The sequence below is a fragment of the Vigna radiata genome, chromosome 10 (genome assembly GCF_000741045.1).
Source record: "Vigna radiata var. radiata cultivar VC1973A chromosome 10, Vradiata_ver6, whole genome shotgun sequence".
NCBI lineage: Eukaryota > Viridiplantae > Streptophyta > Magnoliopsida > Fabales > Fabaceae > Vigna > Vigna radiata.
Window position 1 is genome coordinate 16,029,786 of NC_028360.1, and position 20,347 is coordinate 16,050,132.

General features: G+C 29.5%; 1 protein-coding gene across 3 annotated transcripts; it reads right to left on the reverse strand.

Moving 5' to 3' along the window:
* Positions 1-1,015: 1,015 nt before the first annotated feature.
* LOC106775119 lies at positions 1,016-11,027 on the reverse strand. Of its 3 annotated transcripts, none has more exons than XM_022786998.1 (14): positions 10,637-11,027; positions 9,600-9,681; positions 8,923-9,026; positions 8,353-8,479; positions 7,411-7,502; positions 6,771-6,894; positions 6,352-6,432; positions 5,652-5,750; positions 4,821-4,979; positions 4,667-4,727; positions 4,482-4,549; positions 4,257-4,301; positions 3,969-4,145; positions 1,016-1,708 (listed from the first exon to the last, which is right to left on the reverse strand). In XM_022786998.1, the coding sequence occupies exons 1-14, from the start codon at positions 10,672-10,674 to the stop codon at positions 1,220-1,222; spliced, it is 1,746 nt and encodes a 581-aa protein (XP_022642719.1). In that variant the 5' UTR covers positions 10,675-11,027; the 3' UTR covers positions 1,016-1,219. The 3 variants fall into 3 exon arrangements, with proteins under 3 accessions (XP_022642719.1, XP_014517667.1, XP_014517666.1); XM_014662181.2 differs by having other exon boundaries at positions 3,969-4,142; positions 7,411-7,505; positions 10,637-11,025; XM_014662180.2 differs by having other exon boundaries at positions 7,411-7,505; positions 10,637-11,025.
* Between the last annotated feature and the right edge of the window lie 9,320 nt (positions 11,028-20,347).

Here is a 20,347-nt window from a genome sequence, read left to right on the forward strand (position 1 = left end):
TTCTTGCCCAGTTATAAGTCGGTCTGTTTCTACATGTTCTTAACCCAATCTTATATACATTATTTACCTTAACACATAGACAAATAACTTATGAGGGAAATAGGTTACTGGCCCACCCAGACCTATATATAAGTAATGGTCCACAAACTTATAATTATCTTATAAATAATACACTCATCGAGATAAATAGTTTATGTTCATATTTATGACATTTTTTGTTATTATATACACGTGATTAACTTGAGTATCAAAATATTTTTTACAAACACATTACCATCCATCCATAGAGAAAAATAATGAAATGAGAGAAGAAAAATACTTAACAGATCACCATTCGTCCATAGGAAAGAATACTAAAACAAAGGAGGAAGAATACTTAACACAGGATTTAGAAAATCCGTGAAACTCATCTTCTCAGGTTGTAATCAACTATGTAATAAAAGTGACTTTTCTCACTATTTTTTTTATTGTATATATTATTTCTTTTTCATGCGTTTGTTATTGATTTTCATTTAATAGTTTGGTTTAGTGTCGTGTTTGCCAGTTATTCCTTTTTTTATTTTTTAGTTTCATCTCACAAATACGAATTGAATTAGAACATATTTACGCTGTATATATATTTTACATTGTTTTACACACCTTCAATTTTTTTACAAACTAAATTAATATAGTATAAATTTGTTGAGATTGGAAAAATTAGTAAGATTAATGGAAATCGGTTAATCTTATCATCAATATTAACAGAAATTAGAACAGTGTTACTACTAAAAGAGACAGTAAATAAAAAATTGTCTTTTAAAAATAAAATATCAACGAGGCTAAAACATTTTGACATGAAAAAAATTGTTGTTAAATATTGCCCCCATTTTTTTGCGCTCCAAAATGTACATATTATTATTATTATATGAAAAGAAATAGATGGATAAAAAAACCATTTACCAAAAGACCGTGAAAGCCGCCCCACAGTAGTTGGATACGATTACACCAATGTTTGATAAGAAGAATGAAAAAAATGAAAAGAAAGGCAAGGACCAGTGATGTATTACAGTTTGAAGGGGTAACAACACAACAATTCTCTCTTACAGTGAAAGAATATTAGATAAATGCTACATGATAACCTAAACATGCAAAACTTTAGTACAAACAAACTATTTCTTCTGTGGGGCATTTTACAAACTATGTAGTAATTTTTTTAGCTATAAAAACAATGACTCTAATGTTATCGATTGTGTCTGTTTCTGAAAAAGTTGAAATCCCAACGCCGCATTAAGCCATTCAAGACATTGCCTGTTGGATTCTTAATAACAGTTACTGTGGCTTTTGTATTGTGTGAAATGTCAATGTCAGATGAACTTTGTAAGCTAGCAGAACTGTCATTACTAGTAAAAGCACTGTCTGCAATATTGCCAGTGTCTAATGGTGGTAGTGATATTTTGTTCGAAGAAAGACTTGGTACTGGAGTTGGAATCATTGAAATGGAATTTGATTCAGCTTTCAAGGGTTCACGTACATCAGATGCAGAGGAAATTGTTGAAGCTGTGGAATGCACACAGTTGTTAAGTAAAGAAGATTCTATCTCCATAGGGTTCGAAATCTCTTGTGAAGAACCATGTGAATCATTCTTGTCTGATGGCTCAACCGACATGGTACTAGCACTGCTGACATGTGGTTGTTCAACTTCTGGATCTATCACTGTTTCCATGAACATCTGAATAATATGAACAAATGCATGAAAAGTTTCAGTGCATACCATCATGCATTCAAAATTTTCAATAATGTTATGTGATAACTTTTGGATATCAAAGTAATAACATAAGTACTCAACTAAAATAAAAGATGATAATAAAAGGAACAAAACAGATAATAAGCAAATAATGTAATTTTATTAAAAAAATATTGCCTACCATTCTTTCTAGTTCGAAGGAGAAAACAATGACAATATCTCTTGGAAATAGAAAAACATACACAAGGATAACCTTAAAGGTAAATAAACCTCCTTAAGCCCGAGTAAACGATTGTGTTCTGTAAGGATTTGCAGACCTCACTCTAATATATGCCCAAGTCTACGATGTGACATCATCATCGCTTCTTCTTGATTTGACGATGCAATTGTTGCATTAGCTTCTTGCAACATATCTCCCATAAGTAGATACAAATTCCTCATGATCTTCTCTACTTTCATCACTACTATATTCCCTCTCACCACCTTTAAGATTCCACCTTTAGGGTGGATCTTACACCCCAAGTCCTCTAATTGCCCCAGGAGACAATAAATTATTCTTCAAGTCCTTCACATGTCCCTTGAAATATGCAAATAGTACCATCATACAATTTTATTTTGATAGTACCGACTCCATCATCTCATGACCATCCCCCATGAATACGGATCCAACCGAGATAGGTTCATAAGTGTAAAACCAATCTCGGTTTGAAGTCATGTGCCGAGTTACACCAGAATCTACTATCTACCTATCATGTAGTTGTCTTCCACCACTAGAGCTAATTATTGCTTTGCTCACCATAATATTTGATCTATCATGAGTTTGACTCTCACTAGATCCATATTTTGTTGATCCACCTCTCATTATCATCAAAGCCTCTACTTGCTTTGAACTTTCCACCTTATCTACTTTGTTCTTTCACTTGGATTTTTCTTCAAGAATAGCCCCGACAACATCCTCAAATATAGGTGTCCATTAATGTTGTAATTTGTTATGTTGATGATGAGTTTATCATACGAATTAAGTAAACTATGTAGTAGAAGCTTCACACATTCATTTTCAACTATGTTGTAATTTGCTGCTGAAAGTTCGGCAAATAACATATTTAGATTGTTCACGTGGTCTGTCACTCATGTGGACTCACTCATTCAAAGAGTGTAGAGTATTTTCTTTTTAAGAAAATTCTTGTGTGAAGTGACTTAACTTCATACAGTTTGATGAGAGTATCCCAAATCTCCTTCGTTATAGTTTTCTTTACAATGCTGGATAAAATCGCATTTTCCATTGCTAAGTGCAGATTTGATATAGCATTATCATTCATTTCCTTCCACTTTTGATGCGTGATGTTCACGGTTTTTTCTTTAATCGCCACTAGACAATTATCCTTTCCCAAAATTGCCTTATCTTCAATCCACAATGAGAAATTATTCTCATTAAACTTCTTTATCTCATATTTTGTTGTCATGACTTTAAAACAGGCTTATGCATTTCTCACTATAAATAGTATTATCTATTGGAACAACAAAGACAAACCGTGAACCGGTGCACTAGGTAATACCAAGAAAGAGAGGTGAGTCACTAATGGACATACTTAAATACCAAGTCTTTCCTAGCCAGAACTTTCCTAACCACAACTTTCCTAGACATGCACTTTCACACTACTACACTATATGCACTAACACAACATTATTCTAATGACAATAGCAGCGAAATATAATCACACAAACCAGTGGCTCTGATACCACTATTTTGGGTTGGAAGTGGTGTCCTCGTCTCTTATATAGGCATGTTCACAACTCACTGGCTTCCAATGTCTCCCCTAATGAAAAACCTTAGTGATAGCCAATGGTTCATCCTGATGACGGTTCATATGAGTATGATGTAAAGTAGGTGAAGGATCCTGAAGTTTAAAGGTTCTTTATATAAAAAATCTTCCGTTTTAGTAAAAACATGTCCCGTTGTAGAATGGTAGTACAAATGAATGGTTATCACTAGATACTCACTTGAGAGAGATGTGTCCCAATGTTAAGATTTCAAGGGGAGTTAAAAGTATCACATTGGATAAAAATAAAAAAGATGACTAATATATAAATAGAATGACTCATAAACCCATTATATTAAAGTTTTAGGTTGAAAGTAGTATCTTGGTCTCTTATATAGACTTGTTTACAACTCATAAGTGTTGAATCTCCCAGTGTCTCCCTTCATAAAAAAACCTCACAATAACAAATTGTAATATGGACTCACTTTTTGTTCTTCCTTTGCAGTTGATGGAATGCCCGGGAAGTCATCGAGTTGAAATTCCACGTACTGGTCATCACCTAGATCGGTTGGGACAAGGGGACTATAGAGGCGACCATTTGATAATTCAAAACTAATCATTGCAGTAGAGGAGGAGGAAAGATCATCACATTTCTGTGCCTGCTGCACAAAGTTATCAGAGAAATTAGTGACTCTAGCACTAATTTGCCATTCATATGGAGAAAGAACAAAATATATTTTAGTACAAAGACACGAAAAAAGATAAAACAATACCTCACAATCACGGTATCCCTCTTTTGAAGAAATGTGTGGTGGAACCTGAGAAAGTCAAACAACAATTATCCAAGAAAAACAAACGTTAAGTGGCTAAATCTTAAATTAAGTCAACATACACCAGTCGATGTTTAATGTTACCATGTGAATATTTTCTCAGGAAGTTGTTGGAAATTGCGTGCTATTTGAGTTCTGACAGTAAACAAAGATTATATAAATACAAACCTCCATCCTACTCATTGGTCTTTTTGAACGGACTTGCTTGTCATCCATAGTACTGCTTGTTGATGATTCTGCAATTAACAAAGGAACAAATAAGAGCTTTGCTTTAGTAGCAGGGTTACCAAATGCATATCACGGATACCAATGCATAAGGAATAGTTAAGAGACATTGGGTGTTTGAGTCATGCCTTTGTTTTGAAATGATGGTTCATTGTCATGGCCAAATTCATGCACGGATCTCCAGACATCCTGTATAAAAGACATAAACATCTAAAAAGTGTTAAAGAATGGAACTTGGCATTCTGACCAAAATGTAATCAAAGATATGCATGGTGAATTTACCTTACCAAAGTAATCATTCATAATGTCAAAAAATGATACCCCAAGCTCATCGTCTGGAGGTTGCAGAACATTGTGAAAAAATAAGTTTACAGAATCAAAATAAAACTGAGGACGGGGAGAATTGTGATCTCCATCAAATTTAATTATGTTTTTGTCTCCCTACAAACCATAAACAACCCATATTTAGATAAAAAAAAGTCAGACATACAAGAATGAGTAACTAAGAAGATAAAAGAAAGACAAAATCTGACGTATAAAACGGATTATTCGTAGAAGACCCATTAACATGTTCTGTTTGAGAAACTATCTAGAAGACATTTTAGAATTCTAAAGCAGCAAACATACATAAAGTAACGGAGGCTTACGAAAATGACAACACTGTTTGATCAGAGTTGGAAGACAGAACACTAGTCAGTTTAGTATAAGACAAATACTAACTAATGTCCTTTGAGAAATTAATTAAAAAGACGTTTTTATTGATACATGTAAAAATCCATTTTTCTATAATTTTCAATGTGTTTTTTCATAATTACCAATAAAAGTTTTCAACTTTTAATTTCTTAATCATGTCTTGATTAGACCCTTAATTTAATAAAGAAAAAGGAAGCAGGAAATAAGAATTCTTGGTGGAATATGTTTTATTCCATCTAAATATAGAAATATTCTTTTTTTTTTTTTCTAAAAAAAAGGGTCTTCTTTTGGTTCCTTCCCTATGAAAATAGGCATTACACATAACAGATTTTCATAAATGAGAGATTAAAAAAAAGGGACTAAAAAGCAAATATTGCCTACTAAAACATATTTAACCCAAATTCTAGCAAACATATTTACCATATAAGCTTCAAATATACGATCTGAATGATGAGGACGAATAAAATCATCTTCAATGGCATGCCCAAGTAGAGCAGGAACAAAACAAGATTTTGCTACCTGCAATGCAAACAAATAACGAATGAATGCGGTGAAGAATGTAAAAGTGTGAAAGCCCAAAAGAAATTGTATGTTGTAAATTTCCCCGAAATCATTTTTTTTTCTAATGAAATATTGAATTTGCTTCAGTTTTTCTTTTCTCACTAAAGGTCTCCATTTTTAATAGAAAAAGAAAAGTGTTCCTTAAGCACATGAGAGAAAATTCCTACAAGTTTTGAAGTCATTATTTTAGATCTTCAATTCAGGGGAACAAAAAGTTGTACGCACTATTTCCTTTTCAGTCGTTTTGCCTTTGTCCTTCTATATTTCAAGAATAATTTGAACTGACCAGCACAAGCATGAGCGACAAACTAAGTATACATTTATCCGAAAACAGAGAGAGAGACCAAAGTCTCAATTTCAAGTTCAAGCTAAAAAGTAAAATGTTTCTTAATCAAGATGGGGGTGGATTTGAACTAAAGTTATGTCAGAAATAATGATGAAAGCAACGAAAGTTCACCGATTACTTTTCTGTCATATCAATCAATTATTTACATACAATGCACAAAGGAAAAAAGAATTAAAATTTTTCATTAAAAAAAAAATTAAGGGAAAAAATAACCTTCACGGTGTTCAAGTCCATTATGTCAAATTTTGCCTTCTTCTGGATTGCTTTTCGCATGTGTTGAATTGCAAACTTCACCTGCAAAGTGAACCAAATATAAATGAATTATTAATACATGGAAAAATTGTAGGGCAATTACTGTCTATTCTCATAAGAGAGAAACCAGGGCCACGACAAGCCATTTGTATTTAAAGATTCATTGAAAGGGCTAAACATGCTTATATGTTACAAACTTTTGATCATTACGTGTGGTTGGTAACAGACCACAGACTAAGCCTGGAGGTGATTTTAATAACTTAATGTAAAGAAGCATTAAGATATGAAATGAGAGCATAGATTAATAGTTTTGGTTACATTACTTTAGTAGAAGTATTCCCATTTTCATCCAAAAAAATGTAATACATTGTTACACTCACTGTGAATTTTGGCAGACGGACTCTGTATGTACCTACAAGTTCCATCATCAGATCAACCAAATCTGAGAAGGGACTGTCCAAAACCATCCCTGCAATTGAAGGATCTTCAGCTCCATACATAAGGCTGCAAGCAATGACATAATTAATGGAAGAAGGAAAGTGATATATATGCTGGTAAGACTGAATTGCCATACAATAAGGGAGTTTATACACTAACTTTAAAAATCAATAATAATTATTACTGGAAGTCTCACATCGATTAGAGATAATGTGAATCGACTAATCATAATGTCAATTTACAGATTATTTATTAATGTTTAGTTTTATGCTCTTTACTAGTAATGGTTCGGCTAACAACTTAAGGATTGTGACCCCTTCATTGTTATTTCCATTGCCATGATTCTTAACAAACAAAAGAAAAATTGCAATGAACTCTTTTTTCATATTTCACCTCAAGCCACACTAGCTTTTAGTAAAAGGTATGCCAAAGGTAAGGTCAACTATGTGATTTCTAATCTTTAACAAAGTAATCAACTTATTGACAATTAACTACAAGGTCAGAGACCACTACCTATGAGACCTTTGTTTAACTTGGTTTAAAATGTAAGGTCGAACGAAGAAGTGGGTGATGAAAAATTACCTAGTCACCGCACCCATTGAGCGTCCCCACAAGCCAATCAGAGAGACATTTCCATCTGCCCGCAGATAGTTGACCACGGCCCTCAGATCATCCTTCTGAAAACACAAGTGTTACACAATATTCATAATGAAAAGGGCAACAAAGCAAATGGTAATAGTGCATATGCAAACTCATAATATAGTACAACCAGAAATATTTCATTTACACTATGATGTGATGTAAGCATTCTATTAAAAAAAAATGAGGATCATAAGCACCCTGCCTCTGGCACATGGTAAGTTTCACATTTTCTAACAATGAGGCTCCAACATAAATGTTACTAAAAATAATTTGGACTGGTTGATAATACTTTTGGATTGAACTTGAGAATACGCAGGTTTATTTGGTTTTTCTCGATCCCCTTTAATTGGCTTATGTTCCATTTTATCCACTTTCATTCAACTAGAACCTCTAACAGTCCTCTCTTCTCATGATCAAGCCCTAGGTAAATTTTGTCAGCTTCTTCACAGTAGGTGCTACTCTAGCTTTCAAAAACCTTTCATTCCAGACATTACATTTTTAGTACGTCGACTGCACTCATCAACCTCAGCATTTCTGCTATACTTTTTCCTTTGGGCTCTTGGCCTTTTGACGCCCCATAGGAAACATTCCTCATCATATAGCACTGAAGATATTATATCCACATCTCATGAGTTACAAACCCCATCAATCTGCCTATTGCTTTGGAAGATGGAATCCAGATACCTAAATCATGCAAATTATGTCATTTGCTATCCCTAATTATCACTTCCAAAACATCGAGGCACTGGTTCTGACAGGATCAAGATGGAGAAAAATAATCTCCGTCAAAGACAGCAATTGAAATCATATTATATCAATGATGATGATCCAATTAAATATGACATGTTTCAAAGCTCAAACAGTTAATGAACAAGTACTTACTTCATTCCAACCTAGAGTGACATGCTCTCCTCCTGAGATTCCCGATCCTGAGAAATCCAGGGTAAAAACTGTAATGTTTGAAGGAAGTAAAATTATAGCAGCTTCACTGGCATCAGCCCTGCATCCACTGCCATAAACATTGCACAAAATAAGCAAGACCGTATGAAACTGAAATAAATTACAAGTGAAGCACCAACCAAGCAACCAACAGCAAAGAACCTAAAAAAGTATTAGAATTAAAAATATCTGAAATTTCACAATCAAATCCAAAAAAGTGAATATTGTTTGAAATCAGGGGGAAAGATTAGTCATGTAGATTCAAATGGATTGGAACCTGTTCGGAATCCATATATAAGTCTAAGTTTCATACGGATAAAGTTGAGCATTATAAAAGAAAGAATATACATAAATATATTGTTTTAAGGTTTTAGTTTTAAAGTGGTGTTAATCTCTTATCTAGATTGGGTTCAGACCACGTCTATGTAATCTCTTCCTAATAAATCCTCTCATAAAAAAAAAAAAATACATCTGTAATAACCAACAAAGAAATGAACTTTATCCCAGAATTACCTGTTTCCATGGCAATATATAACGCATGGCAGAGGCTTTCCATCGGGACTGACAATTGGCATGTAATGACTGCATTGAAGAGTATTCCCATGGCTGTTTTTTATCTGCAGAATATCAAGTATTACATGAGAATCTGTTAATTCAAGCGATCAACTCAACTAAATACAATGAGTTAATAAATCATTTGGTACATAAAAAGAAGATAATATGCATTGATTTTATGTTATAATAACATATATAAAAGTACAGAGTAACATACTAATGTTCATACTTGGCTAACCCGTTCTTTCATTTTGCTGGAATCCTAGCCCTTTGTGACAGTTCTCCGAAAGAGCAATCAAATAACTTGGGATCAATGAAACTAACTTTCTTTCATGATTAAACTTATGATTACAAATGTGGAACTATTTAGACGAGCTTGTCCATAAGTTCAAATTAGCTTATGAATAAGCAAACTTATAGAAGCTTTCTCCTGTAACTTCGCAAAAACTTTAATTTCATGTAAATAAACTAATTTTAACTTGTGAAAAAGTCACTTTCATTGTTTCCTACACATTTTTTTCTTTCCAAGAAGTTCATACAATAGTTTGTCCAAACAAACCTTGTGATACTAGATAAATCCACTATCTCATGTATTTCCCGGATTACCAACATACTGAATCTATTTTTAACTGTACCTCCACATCCTTCCGTTGAAACCACTTTCCTTTTAGCATGAACTCATAATCCAATAAATCACCTTTTGGATCATATTCAGCTCTGCATACCAGAAACAGATACAGTCATATAACACAATGTCACAATTACATTTGAAACATAAACAGAGAAAAAAACCTCTTCATGTAGATAACAGAACTCATTGCCAATTCCTCTTATAACATAATTGCAGACAGATGACCTCAAGTCTGTAGCTATTTTGAGAAGGGAATATCAGATACAACTGCTTAATTAGAAGTATATCAAACCATGACGTGAAACTGAGCTTCACCTTATATCTTCAAAAATAAAAGAATGTTCCCGTTCATTGTAACTCTGAAAATATTTCTACTAACACGATATTTCCATTTCCCTTCTTCCTTTCTTTTAGGGGAGTCCATATATTCTCATCTGTCACCCAAAAGCCTAAAGAAAGCCTAGTGTTCTCGAGATTCAGAAGATAATTGTTAAATGATGTACAGATCTCATTTTCACGGCATAAAACAATAGGAACTTGTTCTAGTAATACTAATAGAAGGTATGAATTATAACATAACAGCTATTTCCAAATGCTTGTTTGGAACAGTAAGAAATTTGCAGAACAAGCTTTGCCGTGGCTATCAGTGTTCACAGTATAGGTACCACGTAAAGGTTTACCGTATACTCCCCATTACATAAAAGTAAGACTTCAACGGTAGCGTAACAACAGATCTCAAAAATTTCCAACAAAACAGGTTAACAGGATGAGCACACTGTACACCCACCAAAACATAAAAATAACTCCATGATCTTATGGAGATGCAAAGGAAATGAAAACAGTAAACTGAATATACTTGTATCTTGCTCTGGTAGCTCTTTGCTTTTGAAAAAAAGAAAAAGACAGGGATGATTACAATTATACTAAAAATCAACAAGAAGAAGCATAAGTAAATACCAATATGAGAATGTGAAGAAAAAAAAAGAACTTTGATTGAAAAAGTCGATCCCAGCAGAGAGGAAGAAGGAGAAAAAATGGTACCTGGGCGGCCGAATTATGAAGTTGACAAGCTGTTCCATAATTTGAAAGGATCAGAGATGTGATATGTTTGGGGTGTTCAAGCAAACGTATAAAACATTTGAAGTTAGAAGGAAAAGAAGAAAGAAAAAGTGTGGAAAGAGAGAGAAAACAACTTTGAGACAAAGAAGAATGAAACAGAGAGAAAGGGACCGGAGGGAACAGGCTTTTGTTTTTGTTAGTCTTTTGTTTACTTCCAAGCTCCAACTGTGCTTCTTTTCTTCTGTTGGAAATAACAAATAAAATAATAATCATAATAGAAAATTTGATGTTGTTGTTGTTGTGAACATAGTCTGCTCGTCACCTAGCTTGTGCCAAACTTCCAACTGAATGCAGACATTACATAAGCTGATGCCGTGCTGCTGACCGAATGAATGGACTGAAAATGCAAGAATACGATACTGTATTAAATCATTAGTCCTTTCAAAAAATAATACTAAGTTTCTGCCAGTTTTTAATATTTTTCTTTTATTTTATATTTTCTTAATTTTACTTATATTACAAAAGCATCAATGCGGTGCACATGATCCAGATGCTTTGCTGTGCTGACGAGGAATTATACATAAGCGTTTATGTATCTATTAATCTTTTTCTTTTTTTTTTATGATATCATATTACATTTCGTGTTTATGTTTTCTCTCCTTCACTTTTTAGAGATCATATATATATATCTTCTACAATGAAAAAAAAAAAGCAGAATACATAGATATTAGGTATGGATTTATATAAAAGAAAAAGGAATTTTAGATTGTTTAATATGTAAAAACTTTAAAGAAATATTGTGAAGTTGTTTGATTTGAATTTTTAGATGAAAATACTGCTTTACCGTTAGATACAAAGTTTGACGCATTTTATAACAGATTATCCAATACGACAAAAACAATCGATACAAACATTTATTTCAGTAAAAAATATATATATAATAGAGAGGATAAGCAACTTACGATGTTATGCACATCAACCTCTCATGCGAGAAATTCAAGAGGACAGATGTTTTTTTTTTTATTATTTTACCTGTAATTGTTTTTTCTAAATTAAAATAATTATTTTATTAATTTTATTTTAAACCAATTATTTTTTAAAATTAAGTGTATTTTTTATTTGACTATTATTTAAAATTCAACTATTCTGTTAAAGTTAAAATAACTATTTATAATTATAAAATTATCTACAAAATAAATAAAAATTACCAAAATAAAATTGGAAAAATTATTTATATTTATTTTTGTAATTATAATAATAATAATAATTTTATTTTTTTTTATTATCATAAATAAAACATATGTGTATATATGTGTATTTGACTAGTATATATAAAAGACCATGCTCGTGTGTGAATTTCTCTCATTCTTCTCTTATGATATTTACTTTTAATTATTTTAAATTTTTAACTATAGTTTTTATTTATGTAAAGAAATATTTGTATGGTGTCGGGGAGTTATTAATAAATAAAATTTACATATAATATAAAATTAATTTATTTTTTATTTCTCTAAAAGATAAGATTTATAAGTTCTTGTTTTAAATTGTGGTATCATTTCTCGTATTTTCTTCAAGTAGAGTATATGGATTAGAAGATAGAATAATAGAACAATTAAACTTGACCGTATTTGTGTTTCTAAATAGTTTTTTTTTTCTATTTTTTTTTTGCATGAGAGATTTAGTGGTTGTAATGAGATAAGTTGAATAAATGAATTTGAATTTAGTTGAAATTAATTTAATGACATTTTGATTTGGTTTTGATAAGTGGAAATTTTGGAGTTGGATTTTAAAGTTTATTTGACAAAAACTGTACAAAAATAAAACTGATAACATAATGTTGCATAAGTTGTTAATATACATTATTTTGGTTATAGAGTGGAGGTTATAAGTCTTTTAAGTTTTATGTGTCCAAATGTTTATCTGTATCACCTTTTGTTCTTCATTCATTTCGGTTAAACTTAGACATTACATAGAAAGTATTCTAATGTGAAAGTTAACAAATATTCGGCAAACTCAGTCATAAATACGTAATAAATTAAATTACTTATTTCATTATCTTAAACTTATAATTATAGATTTCACAATAGCTTCAGATTAGCATTGACCTTAATCATAGCCTAACTGGCAATGACCGTATTTTGACTTAAACTAATAATCATTAATCTTAATTATTGTTTAAGGACAATTGTTCAATTTATAGAATCAAATCAATTGGTCTCAAGATATTTAAATAGAGGATTCTAATCATGCCAACTGTCCGATCTTAAATTGACTAGACGACCATACCATAGATATAATTCTCACCATACTTTTGTTTCTATTAGTTATATTGATTTAGATTAAATTTTTAGGATGTGATTTTATCGTTGTTGACATATTTCTATCTCCTAACACCACAAGATTTGAATATAAAATATTTTCTACTAAATTCAACTTAATTATAATTCAAACTAATGACACGTGAAAAAATTGTTTTCCAATTATATGTAATCAATATCACAAGTTCGTCGAGACTAATTTTATCAGAGCCCTAACTCATTAATCTATAATGGGGTATTCTATTAATGGTCTCGTCGTTGATAATACTTAAAACAATTTTTTCTTTAATGATTAAGTTTATTGAGGAAGGATTATATCTCCCATATATACTTTTTGGTTACTAAGAAGAGAAAAAAAATTCATTGATACTTTTTGTAAATGCGAAAAGAAAATATATGAATTTATCCAACAATAATAAAAAAAAACTTCTTTTAACAATACTTTTTTAACAATTTTTAAACAACGTATACATGACAATTTATGATTGGTCCGTTTTAAATATTTTTTAAATGCAAATTTAAATAAACTAATAAAGTGATAATACGTATTCTATTATCAACAAAGTTGTCAAAAAGTATCGTCAATATATCTTCATCCCAATAATAAACATGTGGTTCCACCACTTATGTTGTGTTTCATGTGTTAGCGAGACATTATAGGTTGTAACAGCCTTTTCTTCTTTCTGAAAACATGGCCATTTGACAAATTATGGTAATTAATTATTGATGTTCGAGTTATATAGAAAACCGTGACTTTAACATCATGAAAAGGTAAAACCAACATGCCATGTGATGTGAGAACATAAAAGTGCTAACCATGATTGAGGTTTGGTTTCAATCATATCCTTCAATACATTTCATCTGTTTTAAATATAAAAGGGATTAAAAATCACTTATCTTTTCGTGTTCCAATAAATTTTAATTATTTGTTTTTAAATTAATCACTTTCCCTTGTTTTTTTTCTTCAAAATAATGCTTTTATATAAAAAAAAAATCAAGGCTATTTTTCTCAAATTACTTTAAGAAATTGCATTAATTATTAAAGGTTTATGACTGAAAATTGGTCAAAGTAAAAGAATCAATTAAGTCAAAAAGGAGAAATAACATTTCATGTCCATATAATTACTTAATCTCAGTTAAATTTTAGTCTTTGTTAAAATGTGGTTTACTATTTTAAAGGTAATATTTTTTACATTTAAGTATTAGAGGATTTGGATCTCTACTATTAGTTATCAGAAACAAATCATGAAAAAAAGAGATAAAAAGAAAAGTGTCGCAATTATATTTTAGTACTTTATTCAATTTGGAGAAAACAAAGTGAAGGAAAGGTGGTTTGTGTTTTAAAATTACTATTTTTTCCTATACATTGTCTATTTATTGGGATTTTCTTATAACATTTGTGTGCATATTTAATTTATTTTTTTACACAACCGAATAAGTGATTTAGCATAATATTGGTGAAGGTATTCCTTTTAATAAATATTTTATAGTATAATACACTTGAAAAAAATAACTAAAGTTTGATGGTTCACAAGATATAAAAAATTCAATATTAAACTAATAAAATCGAAGTTGAACTTGAGAATTATCAGAGTCTGTAACATTAACAAATTCGCATTCTGGATAAAATTCGTATTTTACTCCAATACTATAATATCACTGAATGTTTATAAATTAAAACAATAACTCCTAGTATTGTCTCTTTAAAAAACCTTTGTATTGGACATGAAAGGATGGAGGAAAAAGCGATTAAACCCATAACATTTTGTAACAATAAAAAGAACAAAATGAAAAGTATATGATAGAAAAATTAACGCTTAATTAAGTTTTGATTATCTAATTAAGTTTGTATTAAAGTTTTTATTTTATTATTGAATGTTTAATTTTTTTTCTTTATTTTGATCTACGTACCTTTCCTAAAAAAGTGATTAGAATAACCAAAAACAAAACGCAAATAGAAGCATTACATTACATATAGTCTTTCCTTTCAGTTCACTGTTTGAATATGCGTACAAGTGTTTAAAGGTAAACTTCAAATAATCATAAGATGACAATAGTGAGGTTAATAATAATAGTAATAATAATAATAATAGTGTTTAAAATTCATTAATCTTTAAATGGCATAAATTTTACAGAACATTGGTTTTTTTTATTTTATGTAACATTTGTACCTTAAAACGAAATATGAAGTTAAGCGAAAGAGGATTTGAATTTTGTATATTGTTCCTTGAAACCCTAAGAAAAACTTTGGAATGCGTGGTAACTGAAAGCACAAGACAAAGTAGTTTTATCAGTCTCACCACAGATTGTTTGTTGAGGAAGCACTTTCCAGCCTTTTCAGAACTTCTTTTTAGGACATATAAACAAAATGCGTTTGACTCATCACTGATCAATCAATCGCTGCTACTACAAATGTTTTAACTTTCCAAAAGAATGGGATTTCTCCATTACCAATTTTTCTGAAGCTTGAAAGGTTATCCAATACTCTTCATCACATAATCCAAACCAATTCAAAATTTCTATTTTGTACAACAATTCAAATAGACAAATATAAAATTTAGATATATGCAATATATCATTGTTCTGTAAAATGTGTGAATAACACGGATTTTGTTTTCAAATATTAATTTTACAATAACACTATACTAACATATTTAACAAAATATAAAATTAAAATATAGAAAGATAAGTCTTAACACAGGAGAGCCATTCAATTCAAGTACCTCAAAATGGTCAAAATAATTCTTAAATTGATTTGATGATAAGTGAATAATTGTTTTTTATGATGTTAAATAATGTTTCTAACTTAATAAATATATTGTAAATCTATGTTGAATTGTATGTGTTATAAATTTATGTTGGTTGTTTGATGATACACTTAAGAGTCAAAAGCTCTCAAAAATTGATGAGCTCTCTCTTTTAATCAATTAAGGAAATAAGTTAATTAATTAAAATTGAATGTAAATTTTAATTAATCAAGGAAATAATCTAATTGATTAAAATGGTCCTGTGCATATAAAAAAGATTGATTAAAAAAATCATCTAATTGATAAAAATTGTGTAAATTTTAATTGATTAATGAAATAATTTAATAGATTAAAATTGACATATATATGTTTTTTCTATATATATGTGGTTCATTTCTTTTGCAAGCACAAAAAACATAATTAGAGCTTTCAATTCTGAAATAAGAATATTCTTTGAGAGGTCTTTGAACATTTTTGGAGAAGCCAAACATCAATTGAGGAAATTCAAGTGGCAAAGCTTCAAGAGTGAAAGAAAAGATCAAGGAAAGATTTGAATTCTAGTTTCTTTGTAATATGAGCACTAGAGATGTATCAAGTTTTGTTTTTCTGTAATTCTTTGTGAATTGTAGTTATAGTTGCCTTTGTTGTGTAAACAATGTTCTAAGTGTGAGTGTGTGTAGTCTCACCCTTAGAAGTGTGTTCTTGGTTCGTGGTGTAAGTGTATGTAACATCACCCTTAGGAGTGTATTCTTAGTTCCTAGTGTAAGTATGTATAGCTTCACCCTTAGGAGTTTGTTTGTGTTGTGATTAAAAATTTATATTGTATCAGTGGATTTCCTTTCAATTAAGATTGTTGAAAAAAAACAAAATGTAAACATTTGAAGAATTGAATTAATATAAATTTTTGTGTTGATTTTTTTCATTGTTCTTAATTAATTATATGTGAAAGGTTGAAGTATTAATTGAAAATAGTTTTATACACCTTAAATTTTTCAAGAAGGGTAAAAAGAGTCAGTTAATCTCCTTTAATTGAGATATATAGCTCTCACAATTTTTAAAAAAAAAATACATATAAGACGTAGAAAGTAATCTAATTGAACAAGAGAGATAAACATAAATTAATATAGAAATCCTAATTAATGTTGTATAGATTGCTATATTAACTAGAAATAAAGAGAGACATCTACTTAAATTTAATGGTTTTCTTAGATTAAATATTATTACATTTAATTACACAATTTAACAATAATCATTATTTTTATTTTTAGAGATATTTTTAATAGGTAAAATCAAGATGAAATATTTTTAATTTTACAGTGAATATCTTATTGATCTGAACAATATTATTTTTAATGTATTTTGAGATCAAAATATTATGATAGTGTTTACAAACATAAAAGGTATTTTAAACACAATTTGCCTTTTCCAATAGAATAAAAAAAATTATTCTACAGACAAACTCTTACTTCTTTAACTCTCAACTAAATAGAAACTGAATCCTCGTTCTTTTCAAAACTCAACTAGTGAATTCGTTCTATTATCTTAAATACTTTCGTATCATTTATAAGTCAATGTTAAAGATAGTTTAAATATAACTTTTTACATTAACTCTTCCAAGCACATTAAACATAATCATGGGGTGATGATTTCTAAAACAAATAATATCTCATACAATAATTAATCTTAATAATATTATTCCAATGAATTCGATGTTGGAACTTCATTAATAAATAATAATGAATATTGAATGAAGCATTGTTTTCTCACGTATCTCAAATATACTTACATAATTTATGAAAACATTATTAATATATAATTATTCATTAAAATTTAATTGGAAAATTCCCATCTTGATTTTTATATAAAAATTCAGTTTAATTAGTCAACTAAAATTTTTCTTATGAATATAAGTATATTTTAAAAATTTAAAATTACTCACTGAATCAATTACTACATATAAAATTAAATAAATCGGATTTGATTCTTTTTTATATATTTTTCTAACAGAATCGGATTACTTATGAATTAACCTCTCACATAGAGTTATCAAAACGTTAATCTCGTCCAATCCAGTACAGTTGGTCACTTATGTCTTGTTCACTTCAAGGGATATAGGAAAGAGTAATTGAGTGGATTTGAAGATAATTTTTTTTGTTGTTTATTTGAGTGAATTTGGAGGTAAGTGAAAGTAGATTTCGAACTAAAGTTTGTGAAAATTAGTGTATGATTTAATTTATGTGACAAATTAAAATTTACTTCCAAATTCACTTCCACGTATCTCCAAATCCACTTAAATAAATAATAAAAAAAATTATGTTCAAATCCACTCAATTACTCTCTCCAAATCCCTTCAAGTGAACAAGGCATTAGGGAGTAAACTCAACTCGACTCATTTATTATCGAGCCATAAAAATTCGGACCTTGCCCGATCCACCATGAGTTGGTGAGTAAACGGGTTGACTTACTGACTCACTCAATTAGATTTTTTTTTTTTAAATAAAAAAATTACAAACTTTCTATAATTCAAATATAAACAAATTTCACGCTCGGAGTGTTTAATTAATTTTGAAAACATGAAACTTAAACAATTTTTAATAAATAGCTTTTAATAAAATTAAAATTAAATTTTGATAAAATAAAATAAGGTAGGTGGGTTTGGTGGGTTAATTCAGTCTACCACGGGTTCAACCCACATAAGCCGACTTTAAATGAATCGGGTTGAAATCTGAACAGCATAAAAAAAATACAAATTTTTCAAATCCAACCTGACTTGAACTCATGGTGGATCGGATTGGTTCACGAGTAATGATTCATTTTGACAATTCTACTCATACAAATAATTAAATTATTCTTTTATAAATTAAATTAGTACAATTAATTGGTTCCCTTAGCACAAGTAACGATGAACCAAATTAAAAGGAGTTACAGTCCAGTTATTAATATTGGAAGGTTTTATAAAAAGAGCTATATAGATGGAAGATTTGGTATTAATGAGTTTTGAACATGTTTATATATATAAGATATCACTTTCAATTCATTACTATCAATATCAACTTATATTGAACTCTTACTCCATATTATATTTATAGTAAATTTGATGGTTAAAATAAGATTGGATTCACGATGAAGACGAAATTGGAGACTATTGTTTAAGCATACACAACGACGAAATTATAAATTTTTGAAGTGGTCGTTCTTGCAGACCCAATCCGCTGAGTGGTCCTGCACCCTTTCAAATTTAGCCATGTGCACCTACATCTCTACAGATTTTGTTTTTTATTATTTATATTAATATTCTACTTTTTGTATATTTTTTTATTTAATTCTTTCTCTCAGATTGATAATTTTATCAATTTTAAGAGTGTCGTATTTTCTTTTCTACCATTCGATTACGGATTAATACCACTTGTAGTATGTTGTAACTTGGAAATATTGAAAGGTCTTTTCATTACTTTTCATTTTGACTTATCTTTTTATAGTATTAGATCTTGTATTTGTTTAACATTAATGGACTATTTTATAATAAATAAATCATCGGCATGGTAGTCTTGCTCTTAAAAAGTAAATAGATTAAAAGAAGTTCATCCAAGACTTTAGCAACGAGTCACTATGTTGAATATTCAATTTTAGTGAACATCTTCCATTTATATTCTAAAGTTTTTTCTTTAACTAATTTGATTTGAGAGGGAGAAAGTAAAATTGGTTTAAAGAATTTTAGTTAATCGAACTCGTAAAGTAAGTCTTTTTGGTTCATAGAAAATTGGTGCATTTAAATCACAATAAATAACTCAATATTTTTATTACAATAATATTAAATATATAGTTTATGATTAATCATGGACATTACTCCATTTTATCAATATTAAACTTATGAGGACTACAAAATAATATTTTAAGATTGATAATAGTTTAAAAATAATAAAACTTAATTATTTTAATATTAAAAATATTTATATAAATAGGGAATTCTGACTTTTTATTTATTAAATTGATGTTTCAATATTGGAAGAATGATTATTGTGATAAGTTCTTCAATTTGTACTGATCAAGTTTCTCTATTTAAGTAAGTTAGTTTTTTGTTATTTTCTTGAATCCAATATATTTTCTCTTGTATGTTAGTTTTTTTCCATTTGCATGTATCGTTTTAGTCTTCTATACGATTCTATATTAGTCAGTGAACATAATGGTAGATCCTAATTGTTCTTGTGATGTTTCTTGTGTGTAGATAAAACACCACAAGTTTAGAAATGTTAAGTTGTCTTAGATCTATTTGAAAACTTTTGTTAGGTGAGGGAAGATAAATATTGTGATTTTAAATATGCCTGATTGTTTAAGTTTTTAAAATGTGAATTGATTTTGGTGTGATATTGAGTTAATTATTTTATGCTTGATTTATTGGTAAAATTGTGAAGTTAGCCACTGTGAATGTGGAAAACTATTTAATATTGTGAGGTGTTGTATGTTTTACTTGGTGTTAATATGTTGATTTTAACCTTTCAAGTTCATATGTTGGAGGTTATCTTACCACTCTAATAACTATTTAAGTAGAATTGAATATATTATGTGGTAAAATGTGTAGGAAGTCTTAATCTAAGAGTTTTACCTTAATCAAAGATATTAAAAGACTA

Excerpts from the sequence above, each read along its gene's own strand:
- LOC106775119 (XM_014662180.2), bottom strand. The coding sequence starts at position 10,674 with ATGGAACAGCTTGTCAACTTCATAATTCGGCCGCCCAG. Across the intron at positions 4,302-4,481 it reads GACCAATGAGTAGGATGGAG|GTTCCACCACACATTTCTTC; the intron begins GTTTGTATTTAT and ends TGACTTTCTCAG. Across the intron at positions 1,709-3,968 it reads CTGCAAAGGAAGAACAAAAA|ATGTTCATGGAAACAGTGAT; the intron begins GTGAGTCCATAT and ends CATATTATTCAG.